Source organism: Diabrotica virgifera, chromosome 1, assembly GCF_917563875.1.
Source record: "Diabrotica virgifera virgifera chromosome 1, PGI_DIABVI_V3a".
In the NCBI taxonomy this organism is placed as follows: Eukaryota; Metazoa; Arthropoda; class Insecta; order Coleoptera; family Chrysomelidae; genus Diabrotica; species Diabrotica virgifera.
In genome coordinates, this window is record NC_065443.1 from 16,224,720 (window position 1) to 16,242,661 (window position 17,942).

At 31.4% G+C, this 17,942-nt stretch overlaps 1 protein-coding gene across 2 annotated transcripts in view; it reads right to left on the bottom strand.

Annotated features, from left to right (window-relative positions):
- Positions 1-300: 300 nt before the first annotated feature.
- Positions 301-17,942, bottom strand: part of LOC114333322 (uncharacterized) — a 32,219-nt gene continuing 14,577 nt past the window's right edge. The window contains exons 1-3 of one of the 2 annotated variants that reach the window (XM_028282534.2): positions 14,267-14,420; positions 5,799-6,040; positions 301-638 (exon numbers count right to left, since the gene is read on the bottom strand). In XM_028282534.2, coding sequence (XP_028138335.1) covers positions 345-638; positions 5,799-6,040; positions 14,267-14,363 — 633 coding nt within the window. In that variant the 5' untranslated portion in view covers positions 14,364-14,420 and the 3' untranslated portion in view covers positions 301-344. Of the gene's footprint in view, positions 639-5,798; positions 6,041-14,266; positions 14,421-17,942 lie in introns of those variants that run through there. The other variant, XM_050643945.1, reaches the window with a different exon arrangement.

Here is a 17,942-nt window from a genome sequence, read left to right on the forward strand (position 1 = left end):
TATAGGGTTCACTCATTATTTTTTATAACTCTTAATAGAAATTAACTGACGAGTAATTATATATACAATATAATTTTTTTGTCTGAAATACATACACTTCAGACCCAGTATTAATACTAATAATATACAGAAATGTAAAAAAAACCTCGACCTTTTTGTGGTAAAGATATATTTACAAAGAAATATAGCACAGACTTAAGAAAGAAATTAGTTTTGTTGATATGTTCCAAAGGCTGTAACAACAGCCATACCGTTAACAGCTTCGGGCAGATGCCACGATGTCCTTAATAAAAATACATATAATTTCATAATATTATTTATTAAAAAGAGTACTTTTTAAGAATTTAAATATAATAAACTAGTACTTTATATAGACCGTCCGCGAAAGGATTTGTATAAAATGGATGATAGCTATTTTGATTCAAGCCTGGTGGAATTGCCGATGTCAATATGTGTCCAATATATATGACACCGTCGGCGAAAGAGCTGCCCAAATAAAGAGTGGAGTTCCACATGTCCCCGTTTGCTTGCCAACCGATCCTTACAGGACGATAGTCGTCTGAGTTGAAGATTTCCATGAATGCGTGCTCGAAAGATTCAATCCATTCGATTTTTGTTCCATTGACCACAGTCAGTATCTAAAAACAGAGATAATTTCAATTGTATTATCTGCAATTTGCTTAAAATAGTGAAATAATTTTAATTCTTCTAAATTATTTTGAATTTTAACATTTAATTTATTTAGTTTTTATTTTAATTTATTTACATTCACTATTTTTACAATAAATCTTCGTTTATAAAACGTAGTCCGTAACGTCGTCTATTGCGTCACCTGTTTCACCGTAATCTGACGTCATTCATCGCAGTGTTACGGTCGCAGTTTGTTGGTGCCGCTTTCGAGGAAATATTCCACATTCTTGTGAGTCGTTTGGTAAATGAGTTGTGAGGACATTGGCGAAGAACTGATATGAACACCTCACTCGCGTCGATATCGTATTTCGGGCAATATTTCCGGCAACGGCGGCAGCAGTGGCAATGGCTGAGTATAAATCCGGTATAATGATGAATCTACACTGTAGACTTTTTGTTAGAGATGTCCGAGAATTAAGTCCTTAGTGGACACGGCGTTGAGAGCAGTCTAGCGAGAGTTTCTTTGATCTCATTGTCGAAGCAATAAAGAACTGAACCTCCGAAAAAAAAGGACAAGGCGGATCTTTATAATAATTCTTTTTGTATTCGATTCGTGGATGCGCCAGGAATCTTTGTGAACCGGAGCCATGATATAATATTGAAAAACTGCATACAAAAAATGCATTCTTAAAGTGCATCTCAAACAGACAATAAAAAAATTCAGAACTCGTCAATTATCGGCGGAAATGAGTTCAATTTTGTTACTCGGGGGGTTTTTGCGGTCGCTAAAAACGAATATGACGTCAAAAGTGATCTCCAGAGTACCTGGTGCCCAGGGTACCTACTGTGTACCTCGTCTTGTGGAGTTTTCGGTAAATTCATTAAAAATTAGTCAAAAATCATTACTCGGGGGGTTTTGGGGGCCGCTAACGACGAATATGACATAGAAAGTAATGTCCGGAGTACCTGGTACACAGGGTACCTACTGTTTACCTCGTCTTCTGCAGTTTTCGACAAAAAAATTATTAAAAAATTAGTAAAAATAATTACTCAGGTGTTTTTTGGGTCGCTAACGACGAATATGACATCGGAAGCGATCTCTGGAATACCTGATGCCCAGGGTACCTACTTCTTCTGAAGTTTTCGGCAAATTCATTAAAAAATTAGCCAAAAATCATTACTTGAGGTTTTTTGGGTCGCTAACGACGAATATGACATCGGAAGCGATCTCTGGAATACCTGATGCCCAGGGTACCTACTTCTGAAGTTTTCGGCAAATTCATTAAAAAATTAGCCAAAAATCATTACTTGAGGTTTTTTGGGTCGCTGACGACGAATATGACATCGGAAGTGCTCTACGGAGTACTTGGTACTCAGGGTACCTACTGCTTACCTCGTTTTCTTTAGTTTTTGGCAAATTCATTAAAAAATTAGTTAAAAGTCATTACTTAGGGGTTTTTGGGGTCTCTGACGACGAATATGAGTTATAACATCGGAATTTGCCGAAAACTCCAGAAAACGAGGTAAACAGTAGGTACCCAGGGTACCAGGTACTCCGTAGATCACTGCCGATGTCATACTCGTCGTCGGCGACTCAAAAACCCCCTGAGTAATGATTTTTGGCTAATTTTTTAATCAATTTGCCGAAAACTCCACAAGAGCGCTAAACAGTAGGTACCCTGGGCACCAAGTACTCCGAAAATCACTTCCGATGTCATATTCGTCGTTAGCGGCCCCAAGAACCCCCGAGTAAGTATTTTTGACAAATTTTTTAATGAATTTTAATGACGAGGTAAACAGTAGGTACCTTTGGCAACAGGTACTCCGGAGATCACTTTTGACGTCATATTCGTTTTCAGCGATCCCAAAAACTCCCGAGTAACAAAATTGAACTCATTTCCGCGGATAATTGACGAGTTCTGAATTTTTTTATTGTCTCTTTGAGATGCACTTTAAGAATGCATTTGTTGTATGCAGTTTTTCAATATTATATCATGGCTCCGGTTCACAAAGTTTCCTGGCGCATTCACGAATCGAATGCAAAAAGAATTATTAAGATCCGTCTTGTCCTTTTTTTCGGAGGTAAGGCCGATTTTAGTGCTTTATTGCTTCGGTCTATCAGTAGAGAAAAATAAATATAGCTAGACTGTAGTGGACACACCGTCTCGAGCATGTTGTAAGAGACATTTTAAACTATTTGATCGACTAAATGGAGTGACCTTGTCTAGAGAGAGAGTGATCTTTCGCAGAACGAAACTGCGTAGGTACCATGTGTGAAAAAATTAAATGGGATAAAAATGTGACATTAAAATTAATTGAGTTGACTGAAATGCATCGCGAATTGTGGAATAGTTCATTGAGGGACTACAGAAATAGAGATGTAACAGCAAAATTTACAAAAGAAATAATTGCAATCAGTAGGTACTTCTGAGATTGAAATTGGAGGAAAATGCCACAATTTAAGGTTATATTTTTTTTTAGTTTTTAAGAAAATGGTACAATTTTACTAAAAAGTATTGAATACCAATATTCTCAACTTATAGTAAAAGGAAAGATTGAGGGAAAGAGAAGACTACAAGGGAAAAGACAATCTTGGCTAAGAAACTTCCGACAATGGACAGGGCTAAATTTTTAACAGTTAATAAGAACAGCTGAAGACAGAGAAGAGTTTGCAATTGTAGTAGCCAACAGAGGCGGCTTTACCTATTGTGCAGGGTGTGCGGTGCACACGGGCGTCGGGATATTGGGGGCGCCGAGCGCCTAAGAGCGGTTCTTTTACTTTGTTTTAATATAAAATATGCTTTAAAACGATTAAAGAAAATTTACATTGTCACTTAAGTGCGATTTATAGATTACTGCCCGCCTGGCTGTCCGTCCAACGGACGGGTGGCAATCCTTTGATTCGTTTGAAGACATGTCCTGTCCCGAAGATAATATGTGCGTCCTGTAATAATTCGTTAATAAATTATTATTTTTTTAAATTATCACAAAGTTGTTCATTTTTATTCATCTAACCAATTCCTTCCTAAAAGTACTATTTGCTCATGTACTCAAACCAGTCAAATTTCCTCAACCAACTTTCAACCTTACCTCATAGATAAAAAAGTTCATTTTTAATTAAATATTTTTAACAGATTTCGGTAGGTTGTTCTGACGCCGTGAATACCTATTGGCTCCCGACATCATTTAATATTGTACTATTTGCATCTGGATTTTTGTTTACATTATAAGCGTACCTAATGCGCTATGTACTAGTACTAGATAGGTACCTATTCGACTATTCCATTTTGACTACGTCTACCAAAGGGCGCCAGGGCATCGACTGCACACGAGCGCTACATGGGCTAGAGCCGCCTCTGGTAGCCAACCTCCATTAAGGAGACGGCCCTTTAAAAACAAGAATTCAGTGTATAGTAGAACAGTAATCCAGTGGACACAAAGTATGTAAGTCTATCCCAAATTAATCTCAGATAATAGTCCAGAAAGCCATTGCGCATCCGCTAGGAAAACTATTCTAATTCGGATTTTTTGCACAATCTTACTCAAAAAGGACTCCTTTTAACAAATTTGCATGTTGCCAGGACCAAAAGGTGGTCAAAAAATTTTTAAACGTTTTTTTTTTGTTTTTTCCTAAAATTATTTTTTTTGCATAGAAAAAGTTTTTTTAGGTTTTTTGGATCATTCCAAACAGGATTCCAAAGGTCTTTAGTGACTTTTCTCTAAAAATTATAGTTTTTGACAAATAAGCGATTAAAAATTGAAAAATTGCGAAATCGGCCATTTTTAACCCTCAAAAACTATGTGAAAAACTGAAAATTTGAATGTTGCCAAGGTAGGTAGATATTCTTTAAACATCGATTGATGAAATCCCGAAGAGTTTTTTGCAATACAATATTCAAAACTCCTTTGTTTTTTAATTGCTAATCAAGCGTGCGCGACACTATTTTCCACCGACAGTATGGTGCAAACGAAAGGAATAAATTCGTTATTTCGTAAACCGGCGACTGTAAGAAAAAATCCCGAAATAGGTCGATTTTTATTTTTAAGTTATGATATTGTGGCATATATGGTATACTAGTGAAGTCATCCGTCGGGGCGTGATGACGTAATCGATGATTTTTTCAAATGAGAATAGGGGTCGTGTGCTAGTTCATTTGAAAGGTTCTTCAATTATCTATTCAGTAATATAAACATTTACATAATTATTTATACAGGATGTCCAAAAAATGTTTAATAAATTAAATTATATGACAAAAAAGAAGTAGAAGGACACCCTGTATAAATAATTATGTAAATGTTTACATTAGTGAATAGATAATTGAAGAACCTTTCAAATGAGCTACCACACGACCCCTATTCTCATTTAAAAAAATCATCGATTACGTCATCACGCTCCGAGGATGACGTCACTAGTATACCATATATGCCACAATATCATAACTTGAAAATAAAAATCGACCTGTTTCGGGATTTTTCCTGAGAGTCGCCGGTTTACGAAATAACGAATTTATTCCTGTCATTTGCACCATACTGTCGATGGAAAATAGTGTCGCGCACGGTTGATTAGCAATTAAAAAACAAAGGAGTTTTGAATATTGTATTTGCAAAAAACTCTTCGGGATTTCATCAATCGATGTTTAAAGAATATCTACCTACCTTGGCAACATTCAAATTTTCAGTTTTTCACATAGTTTTTGAGGGTTAAAAATGGCCGATTTCGCAATTTTTTAATTTTTAATCGCTTATTTGTCAAAAACTATCATTTTTAGAGAAAAGTCACTAAAGACCTTTTCTGTTTGGAATGATCCAAAAAACCTAAAAAAAAACTTTTTTCCATGCAAAAAAAATAATTTCAGGAAAAAAAACAAAAAAAAAACGTTTAAAAAAATTTTGACCACCTTTTGGTCCTGTCAACATGGAAATTTGTTAAAAGGAGTCCTTTTTGAGTAAGATTGTGCAAAAAATCCGAATTAGAATATTTTTCCTAGCGGATGCGCAGTGGCTTTCTAGACTACTAGGTATAGAGACTAAGATCGTTGTAGTGTGCACAGTGTATTAAATTTATCAGCTAGCGTCTCTACAATCTAGCTAGATTTCATTCTAAAGTGTACATTTACCTTAAGTATAACCGCCAAAAAAATAAAAACAAATCTATAAGCATAATTTACCTCAATGTTCTTTGTAAGCGTGTATATACTCTCCGGAGTACTAGCGTTCATCACCAATTTTCCAGGTAACACACCACCAGCTACATAACCATTGTAGTCACTTCCAGAGTAATTTTCATCATCTGGATTTGCACTGAGGACGGAACGGGCTACATACGTTGGATCACTATCACCAGTTTCTCCGCCTATTATAGCATTCTCTGGTATTTCTCCCGTATACTGCACCCAATTAAAATGTATATCTAGAGTATAAAAAATAAATTTTTGGAAATTCTATATAGTACTCACCGAGAGAACAATTTCTTTTCTCCTAAAACACTGATCTCTTTGAGCTATCTTTCTTAAAAGTTACCATATTATCATATTAACTTAAACATACCGCTTCACATAAAATATAAAAAAACGAGTTTTTTAAACACCACTGAATAATTTCTTACAGATAATTTCTTCAATACATACTAAGAAATGCATTAATGGTTACATTTTAATTTTCTTATCCTAAAGTTTTTGTTTCTTAAATTGAAAACTACAAATATTTTGCATTATAAGAAATATATGTTAAGTTAATCCATATTTATATTTGTGAACAAGAAATTTTCTTGCAATCAAATAAATATTTTAAACCACAAGAAATAATTCTTCAGAAATATCCTCTTTAGTAACTGAGTGGTTATTAAATAAAAACTTTATCATTAATGCCGAAATGTTACTTGCAAAGAGATTTTCTTCCATAAAAGAATTGCGCAGTAACCATTATTCGCTATTTGTGATTTAATCTCAGTGTTTGACAAGATGACGTGGTATTAGTTCATTTTCATAGATGGATTTTGGATTTGTTGGTATTCTTTAAAATCTAAGGGATAGTTTGATGGTACGTTCATGTACAGCCGGTTCCTAAAAAAACTGATACGACTCTTAGTATAAGATTTGATCATTTTGAGCAGTGTATTTGATTGTTTTGACATTTTTATTATGACAGACAAATAATAAAATAAACAAACAAACAACAAACAACTGATTACATATATTAATAATTAAATTAATTATTCATAAATTTTAATAATAATTATTAAGGATATTATTTTGAAATTCTGCATTTTATAAAGAGGTTCAGTTCTTGCAGTTTTCGCATCTTCAAAAGGATTATCTTCTAATCTCTCCAAAAGCGTACGATCTTCATGAGCGGTAGATATTTTTGGTCTTCGAGAGTTTCTTGTTCTCTCCAGCTTTTATTAATATTAAAAACTGTTCCTCTGATTAACAATCTTCTAATTTCGTTACAATTCTTGCTTTTAGCTCTTTGCTAGCATGTTGAGCCATTTTTTGAGGTTGAACAGAATAAGATATCTGACAAATTTTAAGATTTGGCAGTGACAGTGACAGTTGTAAATAATAAGTATTTATCCGTAAAAATACACTGCTCAATTTTCTACAAAATACGCTTTAAGAGTCGTATCAGTTTTTTTAGGAACCAGCTGTACATAGGTATTAAATAAAAGTAAATTGATTAATTTAAGATGTAATAATAATATTGTTGCATATCCGAATATGTACTTAGTTCTAAAAGAAACATAATAGTATCTTTATATGCATTTTAGATATCTATATTGATGGACAACTCTGAAAGAAAGGATCTTATTCTAACTGGGAAATAAGCCACAATTTAACTTAAAAATGATTTTATTAACGTTTCAACTTCCACCTCGGAGAGAATAATATATCTAATATAAAGCTTTAGAACAAAATATCGAAAGGAGCTATTAACCAACTAGGGCTTCCATAACTGATAGAACTGTATACAGGTAAGTTCCTTTATTAAAATGTATATACTTATGTATAAACTATAATATGTTTCTTGAATGTATCGTCTTCTATACACAATCCTGCAATTCAACGTTATATCAAACATGGCGTGTGCTTTATTTGTCATAAAGAAATATTAGTTAGTCTAAAAGAAACATCTTAACGCTTAATAACTTTTATTGCCGAAAACTGAATAAGTTAATATAAAATAACTTAAGATGTAAACTAATAATACTTTCCTGTCATAAAATTTCTTAATGATTAGATTTGCTGTCTCTTTTAGATTATATAAATAAATAAAATTACAATATATGTCTGCTTCAATGTTTTACCATGTACATTGGTTGTATTTTCCTTCTTATTTTAGCTAAACAATGTCTATTGTGTGATATTATACTGATAAATAATTAATATTTCATATACAAAAAGAAAAAAATTAACAAAGATGATAGGATAAATAAAGCCATGTTCACCGAGAGAACAATTTCTTTTCTCCTAAAACACCGATTTCTTTGAGCAATATTTCTTAAAAGTTAACATATCCTATTAACTTAAACATACCGGTTCACATATAAAGAAACGAGTTTTTTAAACACAACTTAATAATTTCTTACAGATAATTTCTTCAATACTAAGAAATGCATTAATGGTTACATTTAATTTTCTTATCCTAAAGTTTTTATTTCTTAAATTGAAAACTACAAATATTTTGCAGTATAAGAAATATAATGTTAAGTTAATCCATATTTATATTTGTGAACAAGAAATTTTCTTGTAATCAAATAAATATTTTAAACCACAAGAAATAATTCTTCAGAAATACCCTCTGTAGTAACTGTGGTTATAAAATAAAAACTTTGTCATTAATGCTGAAATGTTACTTGCAAAGATATTTTCTTCCACAAAAGAATTGCGCAGATTAACTATTTATGATTTAGTCGTCAGTGTTTGTCAAGATGGCGTGATATGTTCATGTTCATATAGATGGATGTTGGATTTATTGGTGTACTTTAAAAATTAACGGATATTTTGAAGGTACGTACATATAATATATAGGTATTACATAAAAGTAAATTGAGTAATTTAAGATGTAATAATAATATTGTTGCGTATCCAATGGTTAAAAAAGAAACATAATAGTATCTTTATATGCTTTTTAGGTATAATGATGGACGACTCTGAAATAAAGGAGCTTATTATTCTAACTGGGAAATATACCACAATTTAAAGCTGGGACAGAATGATATAATATATAGCTTCAGAACAATATTAAGAAAGGAGTTATTAACCAAATGCGGGGCCTTCCAGAAATGGTAGAACTTCATACATGTAGGTAAGTACCTTTCTAAAAATGTGTATACTTATGTATCAAAACTATAATAGGTTTCTTCAATGTATCGTCTTCTATAAAAATATACAATACAACGCTATATCAAACATGGCGGGTGCAACGCTGAGGATTTGTTGTGTTAATTTATTTGAGATAAAGAAATCAGTTAGTGTAAAAGAAATATATGTTTATGGTTAAGAAATGTTATTGCCGAAAACCGTGAATTAGTTAATATGTATTAAATGACTTAGATGTAACCTAATAATACTTTCCCGTAATAAAATTTCTTAATGATTAGGTATGCTGTCTCTTTCTGATTATAAAAATTAAGAAAATTACATATTATTATGTCTGCTTCGATGTTTTACATTGGTTGTATTTTCCCTCTTCTTTTAGCTAAACAATATTTATTGTGTGACTTAATATTATACAGATAAATAATTAATATTTCATTAACAAAAAGAAAAAAATAAACAAAGATGTGTAGGTTAAATAATGCCATGTTTAAACTAAATGTGATTGATTATTATTAGTATTAATAGTTCTTATGTGGGGCCGTGTATTTGTTTTTTTTTGTATTTCCTAAATTTGTCAAAATAAATATCTATATCTTTATAAAAAAATTTTATTAAAGTAAGAAGTTTACTCTTTCTACATAACGATTTTGTTTTAGTGAATTGCTGATATACAAAGTGCTATTAACAAAAGAAGGAACATTTGAGGAAGTTGGATTTGCCTCTCCATCCTTTTATTGTTGTGTAGAAGATGGTAGAAGCCAGTGGTTTAAGAGTGGAGAAAATATTTGTATGTAATAATAACGTTTTATATCTTGTTTTATTAATAAATAATGATTTTACCTTAACACAATGATTTATTTCGCCGTATGTAATATCACTTAATTTTCAAGAAATATTAACTTAACTCTAAATATACGTTTATCTCTGCGAAATATATTTCTTAACATTAAATAAATTAATTATTAATAGTAAAATAATAATATTCCTTACTAAGAAATATTATTGCTCAGAAAGAATAGTTTTCTAATGTGTAAAAAATATATTTTTATGACTAATAAAATTAATTAACATCAAGTGTAATTTCTTTCTGATAAATAGGTTTGAAATTTGCCAGAAAGTGATAGTTCAATCATGTTTAAGATATATTTCTTTGGCTATAGTAGAATTTATTTGAAATATTTTAGAAAATTATATCTTACATACAAAGATATATTTCTTAGGCAATATGCCAAGTCGATCTTTCTTAAATATTAATAAAGTTTCTTTATGTCAAGAATTTTTTTCTCTCGGTGTTTGAACTAAATATGATTGATTATTATTTGTTGAAATGCCAAGAAATGTTTTTGGATTGTAGTTTTTATGTGGGCTCGTGTATTTGTTTTTTTTTTTTGGAATTGGCTGGAATTTTTGGAATATTTTGGAATTTGGAATTTTTGGAAGCAAATTTTGGAATTTTTGGAAATTAATAAAAAAAATATTTTATTAAAATAAGTTTACTCTTTTTCCATAACGGTTTTGTTTTAGGTAATTTCTGATATATGCAAAGTGCTATTAACAAAAATAAGGAAAAATTAAGGAAGTTGGATTTGCCTCTTCATTATCCATCCTTTTATTATTGTATAGAAGCCAGTGGTTTAAGAGTGGAGAAATAATTTGTATGTATTAATATCTAACGTTTTGTATCATGTTTTTATGATCTAATAAAGAATAATTTTACCTTAACAGAATGATTTATTTCGCCGTATGTAATATCACTTTATTTTTAAGAAATGTAACTTAATTCTAAATATACAATTATATCTGAGAAATATATTTCTTAACATTAAATACATTAAATAATAATGTTAAGATAACAATATTCCTTACTAAGAAATATTATTGCTCAGAAAGAAGAGTTTTGTAATGCCAAGAAAATATATTCTTATGACAAATATAATTTCTTTCTGACAAATAGGTTTGCAGTTTGCAAGAAAGTGATAGTTCAATCATGTTTAAGATATATTTCTTTGGGTATATTAAAATTTATTTGAAATATTTTAGAAAATTATATCTTACATACAAAGATACATTTCTTAGGCAATATGCCAAGTCGATCTTTCTTAAATATTAATAAAGTTTCTTTATGTCAAGAATTTTTTTCTTTCGAGAGGACAACAAAGTCACAAGCCGGGGAGATGCAAAAAATCGCAAATATGAAATATAAAGTAAAAATTCTACAACAATTTAGTATTAGAAGACCATATCAGAATAGGCTACAGAATATGATACAGATGAACAAAATGGACCGTAAATGTATATATCAACACCTATAGGAAAAATAAATAAAGCTGCAAACGAAGTACTGGGCATTGAACCACACAAGAATAAATATTTGTAGAAATATTTGGAAAAGTGACGATCTAGAAGAGATGATTAAAAGGAAAAAAGTACGTTGCTAAAATGACTAAACGATAGATTCTCAGAAACACAGGAAAAATATATTACCCTCAGACAACAAGTAAAGCAAAGAATAAAGGACAGTGGGAGTGACTGAGCCGAGACATAGATAACACAAAAGGGTATAATAGAGCAAAAGAAGCATAGAAAAAAATATACCATCAGAAGTAGTAAATGAAGAAAAAATATCATATCATCATTCTCTTTGCCTTATCCCTATGCGGGGTCGGCTTCCCTAATTGCATTTCTCCATATAATTCTATCTTGAGTCATATCAATATTAATTCCCTTTACCAACATGTCCTGCCTAATCGTCACCACCCACGTCTTCTTTGGCCTTCCTATCCTACTCCTTCCAGGAATTTGCACTTTAGCAATTCTTCGTATAGGGTGTTCAGCATCTCGACGTTGAACATGACCAAACCATCTCAACCTATGCTCTCTCATTTTGGCATCAATTGGTGTCACACCTAAACTTAACCTAATATACTCATTTTTAATTTTATCCCTTTTTGTCACTCCACTCCAAGAAAAAATATCATATAATACACAAAATTATTGCAGGAGAATAGACCGGAGTATATCTCACAAAACAAATGATGAAAAAAACAAAAATAATAACGAATACACCGAACATTAGAAAAATAACGTTGAACGACATAAATTTAGAAACAGTAAGCGAATACATCTACCTGGGACAGATAAATAATGAAAGTTACACAACAACATAGGAGTCGTATAATTCCCATATCCGCTAACTCCACACGCAACGTATTTTCAGTAAAAGCAAAAAACTGTATCTATTATTTCCGAGTACCTGTCTAAATGAATTGCAATTATTCTATTAGGGAATATAATTCTAATTTGTTGGTAACCTTGATTTACGTAATTTGATTAATAAAACAAAAGATAAAAATTGATTTAAATATCAAAAAGTGGATGTAGCAGGTTTTGAAACAAACCAGTGGAGTTAGCGGATTTTGTATATAACTATAGGTGGATCTAGCGACTTTTGTTACGAATTATTCTTTTGATCATATACAGGATGTCCAAATGGAAAAGTCGGTTACTGAGGCTAATATTTTCATTTTGATAACAAAATTAAGACATACAAAAATATATTAAAAAAAAAAGAAATTTAAACAAATTGATCATTTTCAACTACATTTTCACAAACAATATCCTCATCTTCATTATCCTCGTTAGTTATTGCTGTTCCGTTAAGATAGGCCTGTTCAGCGTTGTAGTAATAGATTAAGTCGGATAATTCGCGCCAATTCTCTCCGTAATGCTTCTACAGTATTTGCAAACGTCATTAACTTTTTATTTTTTAACGTTAGTTCCTACTGGTAAGTTAACAGGCGATAAAATTGATACAGATTTACCCTTTTTGGTAACCAGTTTTTTATCATTAAATTCACTTCTGTAATTTTCCTTTCCTTGTACGACAACGTTGGTTTCCCTTTATATAAAAAAAATCTTTTCGGAACTTACAAGTATATAATAAGTAAATAAATAATTCTAAATCATAGAAAAGTAATGTTATTAATGTTATTTTTATGAATTGTCAACAAAACGGACATGCTGTATCACCTTCCTAATAGTACCTAAAGCCATAGTAGGAAAGCAAACTTTAACTCACCTTTTTTCCTTCAATTTGTTCTTTTTCCATAAATCCGGCTGACTTTTTCTTTTTCGTCTTTTATTAAGACATGCTTTTTCAACTTTTTTCGTTATTCCTTCCATTATTTTAACTATTAAAAGCAAATTACGGACAACAATATTTACACAGTTGAGCACTGTAACACCATATTGAAATTCTCAGAATAGAGTGTTGTGATTGGTCGAAACGGATTTAACGCGATTTGGAAGTAAGTACGAAAAAATCTGGCGGGTTTTGGAATGAATTCGCAAAGTTATTTTCAAATTTAGTCGGGATCTGACGGTTTTAGGCACAAAATAAACATAATGACATCTGACAAATTACACAGACTATCTAAAAACATAGATAGTTCAAAATATGTAAAAAGTGGAGTTAGCGGATATTGGAATTATACGACTCCGAGAAAGTCAAGCTGCCGAAACTACCAGCAGAATAAGATTAGCGTGGGCAGAATTTGGAAAACTGAGTTGGTTCTTGAAAAACACAAAAATAGAACAATATTTGAAAACTAGAGTTTACGATCAGTGTATCCTCCCTATTCTCACTATGGTTCACAGACGTGGACACTCACCAAGACAAATATGGTTAATATAGTAAAGGCACAAAGAGCGATGGAAAGATCAATGCTCGGGGTGAGACTTATAGACAAAAAACAACCAAATTTATTAGAAACAAAACCAAAGTAAAAGAAACAGAAGAACATGCTGCCTAATTAAAATGGAGCTTCGCAGGACATAATGCCCGACTAAAGGATAAAAGATGGAATCACGAAATACAACAATGGAGACCATGGTTAGGAAGAAGATGCAGAGGAAGGCCACAAATGAGATGGACTGATGACATTAAGAAGATTGGAGGACATAATTGGAAGCAAGTGTCGAAAAATAGAAAACATAGAATTGAATTGGGGGAGGCCTATGTCCAAAGTTGGATTACTTAACGCTGAAGAAGAAGAATATATCTCACAAGAAACTGTAACAATATTAACAGAGCAACCGTGACTTACTGGCAAGAAGACAGAGAGAAAGGCCTGCTACAAGATGGAAAACGTAGGTACACAGGAAATGCTATGATAGGGTAGATAGAAACCCCAGAGAAGGTGACTGGGAGAATAGAGTGTTGCGGAGGACGAAAACGGCGAACTAATCATTAGAAAAAGTCAAAGAAGAAGGAAATGCTTAACTGGTCTTACAAAAAATATCAATAAATATTTACTTACCTTGATTTATTTTGGCTTGTGACAAACAAGCAGCGAACAAAACTAATAAAACAATCTTCATTTTTGTGTTCCTCTGCCTTAAGCAATGATAGTCCATGATTCAGTTTACTTATATGTAATTTCTAAGATAGTAGTTATTCAAATTCATAGATCAAATTCCTATGATAATATCTATCATTAGATAAGGAAATTGATTAAAATTTTAAATGTAAGTCACTTTATTTTTGGAATTTATGTTCTATTCTTATATTTATATTCTTAATACTTTAAATTTGATCCACTTTAAATTGATTATTGACGGTATTGCACAATACTTTCTAAAACACTGTACATTTTTGTGTAGAGTGTAGACAATCATTTTCCTATCCGTTAAAGGGGTATGGTTTGAAATATTAAAAAAAATTTATTATTTCAAATAAAAGTGCAAACTTTCAAGAATACTCTCTGAAAATTTCAAAATAATCGTAGTAAAATTACCAGATATACAGCGTGTTGAATATCTCTACCTTCGACTCGCTTTGCCGCGACTTCGCGCCAGCACGCTTGAGCGTAGTGAGAAACGTTAAACAACTGTTCGCCTTCTCTTTTGTAGATTACTCCTCGATTCAAAAAACATATTCCAATGTGCATCACTGTACGATTTGGCAGACAAATAAGAAGATGAAGATGCAGTTGTCAAAACTTTAAACGCATTTTTCTCAAAACTGCTTTTTCAAACGCGGTGGACATTGTAACTGAAAAACTTCTCAGCCGATCTACCTGATATTTTGCACAGATTTTCTTGAGACATTTCATGAGGTAACAACGTCGCGATATTTTTCTTTTTTTGCTTATTTATTGTTCCACAAAAATAAATCTGTTGATTTTTACAAAATGTTTACCAAAAATTTCATTTCTTTGATTTCTGAGTGATACCAAAAATTCAAAAATCATTAAAAATAAAAAACTTGACCTTATGACCTCGTGAAACTCATAAGCTAATTAAATCTTTTTGAATTTTTTGTTTCGTATGATTCTAGTAACGAGTATGATTGGGCAGGTCACATAGCGCGACTGAGAGACTCCAGATGGACCAGAAAACTAATTGACTGGCGCCCAAGAGAAGACAAACGCAGCAGAGGACGACCACCAACACGCTGGATGGACGACATTAACTGAATATCCAAGAAATGGCAACAAGAAGCACAGAACCGTGAAGAGTGGCGAAGAATGGGAGAGACCTATGTCCAGCAGTGGACAGAAGAAGTTGCATGATGGTGATGATGATGAGTGACGAGTTCTGACGTCCACCGCAAAATCCATTTTTTTGTGAGCTGCCTGTCAAAATTTGTCACCAATGGCTTACTTTTCAATATTTTGGATTGAATTTTTTTCTAAATATGTATTCTTTGAATTGTACTTAATATGTTTATTTGATCTAAAAATAAAATAATTGTACCATAGCTTCGAAAAAAAATCACAAAAATGTGATTGATATGATGATTTCAAACCATACCCTTCCCCTCTTAATGTTTCTGCATCACTGCGAAGCGGTTTATTACATTGATCTTGACAGGCTCTGCTAGTACTCAGGATTTACATCTTCTTCTTCTGGTGTCGTACGCTATGTAGCGTGTAGGAACTCATGCAGGTTGGATTATGCGCAAGGATCCTTTGGGATATGACTTTGTCCGGATTTGAACAGGGGACAGGCGAATGCTCTACCGATCAGCTACCACCGTTTTTGTATTCAGTCGATCATTTCTCGGACATAATTACAATCACATTAATTGAAAATAAACATTTTCAATAATACTTATTAGGAGGAAGATAAATCCACAGCCATAAAAATTATAATAAATATATTTACTAAAAGCACTAATAGTCTGGGCTGATTATCGGAGAATAGGCCATTTTTGGGAAAAGTTATTTACCAGCAATTTTATTGCTGGAATCGAATTATAAGATCCTATATATTAATAATATAGGTATGCAAAGTCCTCAGATAGTGTGCTACTTTTTTTATAAACAAAATGGTGCCCGAAAATCGTGTTTTTTTCAATTATTGCTCTAGAACTCCGAAGATTTTAACTTTACAACAAAAACACTCAAATAAAAATTCACCGTGATTAAATTCTGCATAGAGACGTGTTTTTCCCGATCTGCTCCGACGAAAATTTTCCTCGGAAAATGCGGGTTTTCCCAACAAAATCTTTAATTTTCAAATAAAGTTTTAGATAAGTAATTATTTACCAATAATTAAATAATTTGGTGACTTAAAAGCCTTCTTGGTTTAGATTATAGTTCCAGAAGCTGGTGAAAATTAAACGAATATTTTAGCAACAATTCAATTGTTAATTAATAATTTACGGTCACAATAATAACCAAAATAATTATGATGCACTGATCAAACTTTGAAATCTTATAAAGATGAGATTCCTATTTAACATTTTGTCGACAAAATATTATTTTTTTATTTTTTTGCATAATCTTTAAATGTTTAAAAAAATAGTTATAAACAAATTAACGTTTCTCAGAAAGTTTTTATTATATTATAATTTTAAAAAATAACTAAAATGCGCATTTCAAATATTTTGAAAATGAATGCTTTAAAACTTTTTGCAACCATTTGCAAAAAAGTTATGAAACAGCAAAGTAAACATACTATTACTACGGTGTTAATAATTTTTTTTAATTCTTTCAAAGCGTAGAAGTGAGTTTAAAGTACAAGTTAATTATTTATAAAACAATATCGATTATCAGCTTAATGGTTATATTTTAATTAAAGATTATAAATATATTTTTTTGTAATTTACACGCGCGAAAGTAGAATAATACAGTACCGTAGCTACCCGCCCACATACACAACTCGCGCGAGCTTAAGCGTGTCAGTCGCTTCGAGTGAACATTTTATCTCCGGCTCTGTATCAAGCCTACTTCCGCGCTAAAAATTACAAAAAAAAGATTTTTTAATCTTTGATTAACATATTTATAATCATTGCACTAATTTTTGACATTCTTTGTGAGTAATTAGATTGTACCATAGACTCACTTTTAAGCTTTGAAACAATTAAAACAAATTATAAACAATGGATATATCGTATATTTATTTTGCTGTTTCCTAACTTTTTTGCAAATTGTTGAAAAACTTTTTTAAAGCATTCATTTTCAAGACCTATGAAATACGCATTTTAAGTATTTTTTAAAATTAGAATATATTAAACAATTTCTAAGAAATTACAATTTGTTTATAACAATTTTTTTAAACATTTAAAAATTATGCAAAAAAATGAAAAATTTATATTTTGTCGACAAAATATTAAATAAGCATCACACCTTTATAATCTTTCTAAGTTTGATCAATGTCTCATGATTATTTTGGTTGTTATTGCAACTGTAAATTGTTAATTAACAATTGAATTGTTGCTAAACTATTCGTTTCATTTTAACCGGCTTCTGAATTTATAATCTATACCAAGAAAGCTTTTATTTCACCAAGCTATATAATTATTAATAAATAATTACTGGCCCAAAAAATTTATTTGAAAATTCGAGATTTTGTTGGGAAAACCCACATTTTCCGAGGAAAATTTTCGTCGGAGCAAATCGGGAAAAACATGCCTCTATGTAGAATTAAATTGGGGTGAATTTTTATTTGAGTATTTTTGGTGTAAAGTTAAAATCTTCGGAGTTATAG